Source organism: Trichechus manatus, unplaced genomic scaffold (genome assembly GCF_000243295.1).
Source record: "Trichechus manatus latirostris isolate Lorelei unplaced genomic scaffold, TriManLat1.0 scaffold00200, whole genome shotgun sequence".
Lineage (NCBI taxonomy): Eukaryota > Metazoa > Chordata > Mammalia > Sirenia > Trichechidae > Trichechus > Trichechus manatus.
Genome location: NW_004444136.1, coordinates 4,078,115 through 4,083,665, shown reverse-complemented (window position 1 = coordinate 4,083,665; position 5,551 = coordinate 4,078,115). Strand labels below are relative to the sequence as shown.

General features: G+C 49.1%; 1 protein-coding gene across 1 annotated transcript in view; it reads right to left on the bottom strand.

Annotated features, from left to right (window-relative positions):
• The window catches only part of GDF2 (growth differentiation factor 2), a 3,896-nt gene extending 3,116 nt beyond the window's left edge, over positions 1–780 (bottom strand). Inside the window, exon 1 of the mRNA XM_004387958.2 lies at positions 435–780. Within this exon, the coding sequence (XP_004388015.1) occupies positions 435–780 (346 nt within the window). The remainder of the gene's footprint in view (positions 1–434) is intronic.
• Positions 781–5,551: the final 4,771 nt, after the last annotated feature.

The window sequence follows — 5,551 nt, the reverse complement described above, 5'->3', positions numbered from 1 at the left end:
TTTTTGAGTTAGGGAAGGAAGAGGGAGAAAGGGAAAGGAGGAGGGAGGAAGGGGAGGGAAGAGGGAGAAAGAAGAGGGAAAGGACCAGAGAAAGGGAGCTGGCATTCCCTGAGTACCTGCTGTGTTAACTGTGGCACTGGGCCCTAGCAAGCAGAATACTCTAGAGCAGCACCATCCAATAGAACTCTCTGCAGAGATGGCAGTGTACTATAATCTGCACTGTACTATACGATAGCCACAAGTCACACATGGCCATTGAGCACTTGAACTATAGTTAGTGCAATGAAGGAGCTAAATTTTAAATTTTATTTAACTTTAATTAGCTTAAATTTGAACCTAAATAGCCTCGCTTGGCTAGTGGCCACCATATTGTATAATACCACTGTGGACCCTTGAGTCCCTCCCCAGGACACCCCAGGGTGAGCCAACACTACCTTCCACACTGAAGCTCCTCACGATGTTGGAGGCCGGGGTGGACGATTTGTCAGTGATGTACCTGTTGTAAAGGTCGATCATGTACTGCGGCGGCTCCACTCTGGTTTTGTTTTGGGAAGGGACACCGCTTAGGTTGAGGCTGCGCAGGAAATCCACTTTCATGTTCTCCAGGAACATCTTCAGGTCGAAGGCACCCTCGTCCTGGTTCCTTTGGGGCTCCCCTAGCAAGCTGTGGGCACTGCCTCCAGCAGACGCATGTCCCCAGGTCTCCAGCGGCTTTGCTTGCACGGAGCAGGCCAGGAGGGACAGCAGGGGCACAGTTACCCACAGAGCCCCAGGGCACATCTTGGGAAGGTGCTCGCCGGGCTAGGGACTGCGGGCTGGGGGCCAGTGGTGGGTTAGCGGGTGCAGGGAGGAGCCCTGGGGGAGCGGCCCTGCATCATCCTGCCGTTGCAGTGCTCTGGAGGCAGCTGGCCCTAGTTAGTCCCAGGCTCTCGCCGCTGTCAACCCCAGTGTCCTCCACTTGTGCTTATCTGGCCCCAACGCAATGCTCGACCCCTTATCTAATGAAGCTCTCCGTTAATGAAGGCTCTGTAAACATCAGACGAACACAGAGGGCTTGTGGGAAGGACAGTGAACATTGCAAGCATTCACATTCTCTGTGAGGTCATTGCCCCCCAATTAGGATTCATGCTCATTTCCTCGCCAGCTTGGTTCACAAGAATTTTGAGACAGGGGTGATACATGCTCCATCTCCTGGGCCATGGAAACTTAAAGAATACAGGACGCAAACAACACCAAAAAGTCCTCCAAATAGAGAAACCAAAACACCCAGAAGGCCTCTGGCAAGCCGGGAGAGACAGCATAGGTGTTAGGAAGAGGCCTACTTCCATGGAATCAGATCCTGTGCCACAAGCTCAGCAGCTCCCTGCGTCAGTTTCTCACTTGTAAGACAAGTTCTTGAGCACTAGAGACCAGGTGTGGTGGTGAAGGCCTGGGAGTCAGCCTAGACAGGGGTTCAAACCCCCGCTCCCTCTCTTACTTGCCTAAGTGTGACCTTCAGCAAGCCACATCATCTCTTTGGGCTCCATTTCCTCATCTGGAAATCGGGGCTCATAATACTTATTTCAGATGATAGGTGTAAGAACTTAAAAAAGAGGATGTGCCTAAAATGCCATAGCAGTTAGCCTGAGGGTTGCAGCAAGCCACAGCAGGTTGGTTGGTGTGTCCGGCTGCCCTGCTGTGCCCCTGGGTCTGACTCAGCTCAGAGCTGTAGGAGGGTCCCTGTGCTTCCCAGGTCTGCTCTGGAGGAGTCCCACAATCTCTCTGTGGTCTGCTGGTGCTGGCCCAAAAGGGTTCAGTGGTGTCAATGGGGTGGGCCTAGGGAGAAGTGTGCACTCTGGGTAGGCAGACAGGGGGTCAGGAAGAGGTGAGTTCAGACTTGTAGCTCTGAGGCTGGTGCATGTCCTGGAGAAGGTGCTGTTCCAGTGGCCCTGGCAGGCCCTCTGGCCTGAGGAGGCTGAAAAGCATGGCCCAGGTAGGGACCACAAGGCTCAGGGACCATGTTATCTTAAGGGCAGTAGCACCTGCACTCACAGTGTCCATTTCCCTCACGTGCACCTTTGACCAAAGTGAAGAACGAGCAAGACACTGGGCGGTGGGGGAGTTGGTGGGCATTAAACCACTAAGTGTGAGAAGCCCATTGGGCAGGGAAAAGATGAACACAACTGACGTCCCCTGAGCTGTGACTCTGCCTCAGCGGGGAGCAGGCTGGGAGGAACCAGAGGACAAGGCAGCACCCTCAACGGGATCCAGTCCCTGAAGGCAGCAGAGAAACCCTCATAATCCAGAGGTTGAGCAAAGCGGTGGTGTGGGTGTGGCCTGAATGTGCTCAGGGAGGCTTTACATGATAGTGGTTTAAAAACATGACAAAGGGACTTCCAGCCAACATGGTGCTATAGTCAGAAGCACCATGCCGTCCCTCCACAGCAAAGATCCGAAAAACTAAGTCAAAAAGAGTCACACGTCAATCCTGAAACCCTACGCATTAAATGAAGAGATAAAGAATTCAGGCAAGCACCAAATGGAATAAGAAACTGACTGAGAACAGAGAGCGAGGAGCGATACATGCAGAGGTCCCCTATCAGCTATCGCAATATGGATCCACCATGTTGGACTCCTACTGGGATCAACCAACAGGGGGTATGAGAAAGCAGCTTCATGGAGCATCCAGCAGGAGACAGAACAACTGTTAACCAGCAATATATGCTTTCCCACCCCCCCCCCTTCTTCACCCCCACTCAGCCTCCTCTGCTTCCTGTGGCCACAGTCCCTTGGCTGGGAAGCACCAGCTTCACATCGGTGTTGCTTGGATTCCACCCACCTGCACTGGCCTGCTCTGAGTGCCATTTGTTGGCTGCTGATGTTGTTTTTTTCCACTTCATGAGATTTCTTCCTTACCTCTTGCCACCTCCCCCTCCTTTCTCTCAGATACCTGTCTCCTTTGCCATCTTTGCTTCTTCCTGAAAGGCTGCAAACACTGCTCGACTGTGAAACTGCTCGCTGGCCCGTGCAGCCACTCTGGTGGGACCCCCGGGGCTTTTTCGTTTGTTTGTTCTGTTTTGATTTGTTTGTTTGTTTGCTTTCTTTTTCTTTTCTCAGCTTGGGAGACCTTCTAGTCTGGGAGTACTGCGCAGCTTGGGAGCTACTCCCTTTCTCTGCACAGATGCACAGTGATATCCCTGGGAGCATTTCTTTTTTCTTTTTTTTTCAGGGTTTTTTTGGTTTCCTTGTTTTGTTTTCCTCTCTCTCTTTTTCCCCTTTTGTCTTTCTTCATTTCCAGTTTCTCGATTTATTCATTTTTTCCTTTTACCCTTTTAAAAAAATGTTTTTTCTCCATTTCTCAGTCTCTCATCTTTCCACTCCAATAGCAAGCTCCCTTAGCACTCTTTTTTCTTTGTGTGTATGTTTTTGGCCCCTGTTCCTCTCTCCTCTCTCTCCTCTTTTGCATACTCATCTTAATTCCACACATCAAAATCTCCCCCCTTCTTCTTACCTACGTGGACCATGTGCTGAACATCACACAACCAAACAGCATAGGCACAGCCTACTGGAACCTGCCCTGCACTGATTCTGGGCTGCTCGTTCAGCCCTAGTACATGCTACGAACAACCTATCCCAGCAACTCCCCTTCTGTACCATACCTGAGTGACTGACCCTGCCCACTGGAGAAGGAGGTGAAAAGTATCGTGTCCGCAGATGAGCAAAAAACAAAGAACACACAGCCCGCCTGTTCAGACATAACCAAATAAAACAAAAAAGCAGGACAAAACAAATAAATCTACAATCAATAAACAAGGAAAATAACTACTGAATGCCCCAAAGATAGCAGACAATATCAAAACATATACAAAAACATGACAGGATGGTTCCAGGAGGCATCCAAAATAAAACACCAGATGACTTTCCAGTAGAAGAAAAGGCACTAGAACTACCTGATAGGGAATTCAAATATCTAATATTCAGAATTATCCAAGAGTTGAAGCAAAAAGCAGACAAAAATGGGGAAAAAATAGACAAATTCATGAAAAAGGCAGACGAATTCACAGAAAATACGGACAAAAAAAATGAAAGAATTCAAGAAAATAATACAAGAACAAAATGTTAAAATAGGAGGAGTTCTGGCAAAATGGCGCTCTAGGCAGAAGCACCATGCCGTCCCTCCACAGCAAAGATCTGAAAAACTAAGCTGAACAGAGAATACAACAATCCTGAAACCCTAAAACATCAAATGAAGAGATAAAGAACTCAGCCAAGCACCAAATGGAGTGAGAAAACTGACACAGAATGGAGAGCGAGGAGAGATTCAGGCAGAGGTCCCCTACCAGCTAACGCAGCGCAGATCTGCCATCTTGGACTCCTATCAGAGACCAGCAAACAGCGGGTATGAGAAAGCAGCCTCACGGAGCATCCAGCGGGAGACAAAACAACCAGTAATTTGTGATATACGCTTTCCCACCCCCCACCCTTCTTCACCCCACTCGGCCTCCTCTGCTTCCTGTGCCCACAGTCTCTTGACCAGGACACACCGGCTGCTTGGATTCCACACACCTGAATGGGCCAGCTCTCTGAGTGCCATTTGTTGGCTGCTGGTGTTGCTTTTTTCTGCTTCTTTTGATTTCTTCCTTACCTTTCACTACCTCCACCTCCTTTCGCTCAAATACCTGGCTCTGTGTGCCATCTTTGCTTCTTCTTGAGGGGCTGCAGAGCTCCGGTAACTTGTGATATATGCTTTCCCATTCCCTACCCTTCTTCACCCATGCTCAGCCCCCTCTGCTTCCCACGGACACAGTCTCTTGTGCGAGAAACACCAGCCCACACTAGCTGGCTCTCTGAGTGCCATTTGTTGGCTGCTAGTGTTGCTTTTTTTCTGCTTCTTTTGATCTCTTCCTTACCTCTCACCACCTCCCCCTCCTTTCACTCAAATACCTGGCTCTGTGTGCCATCTTTGCTTCTTCCTGAGGGGCTGTGGAGCTCCGTTCAAGTGTGGAGCTGCTGCCCAGTCTGGGCTGCTGCGCTGGTGGGATCCCGGGGCTTTTGTTTGTTTGTTTGTTTTGAATTATTTGTTTTCTTTTCCTTTTCTTAAGTTGGGAGCCCTTTCCGGCCAGGTGGTGCTGCGTGGCAAGGAGACTTTTCCCCCTCGGCTTGCACAGACGTGCAGAGGGATCCCTGGGGGAATTTCTTTTCTCGTTTTTTTTTTAATCTGTTTTTTGGGGGCCTTTCTTGTTTTTTTTTTTTGTTGTTTGTTTTGTTTTCTTTTCCCTCTTTTTCCCCTTTTGTCTTTATTCATTGCTCTGTTTCTCATCTCTCTATATCTTCCTTCTCTTTCTGTTCCCTGAATACCTGGCGTTGTATACCTCTATGCCTTCTAGCCAGGCTGAACTGCAACACCTGAGAGCGACTTCCCCAGACATCATAGCTGCACTGGTGGGATCCCTGGGAACTTTGTGGTTCTTTAACCTTTCCGATTTTTATTTATTCATTCTTTTCTTTTCTTTTCCTCCTCTTCACCTTTCTGTTTTTCTCCATTTCATAGTCTCTCATCTCTCCACTCCAA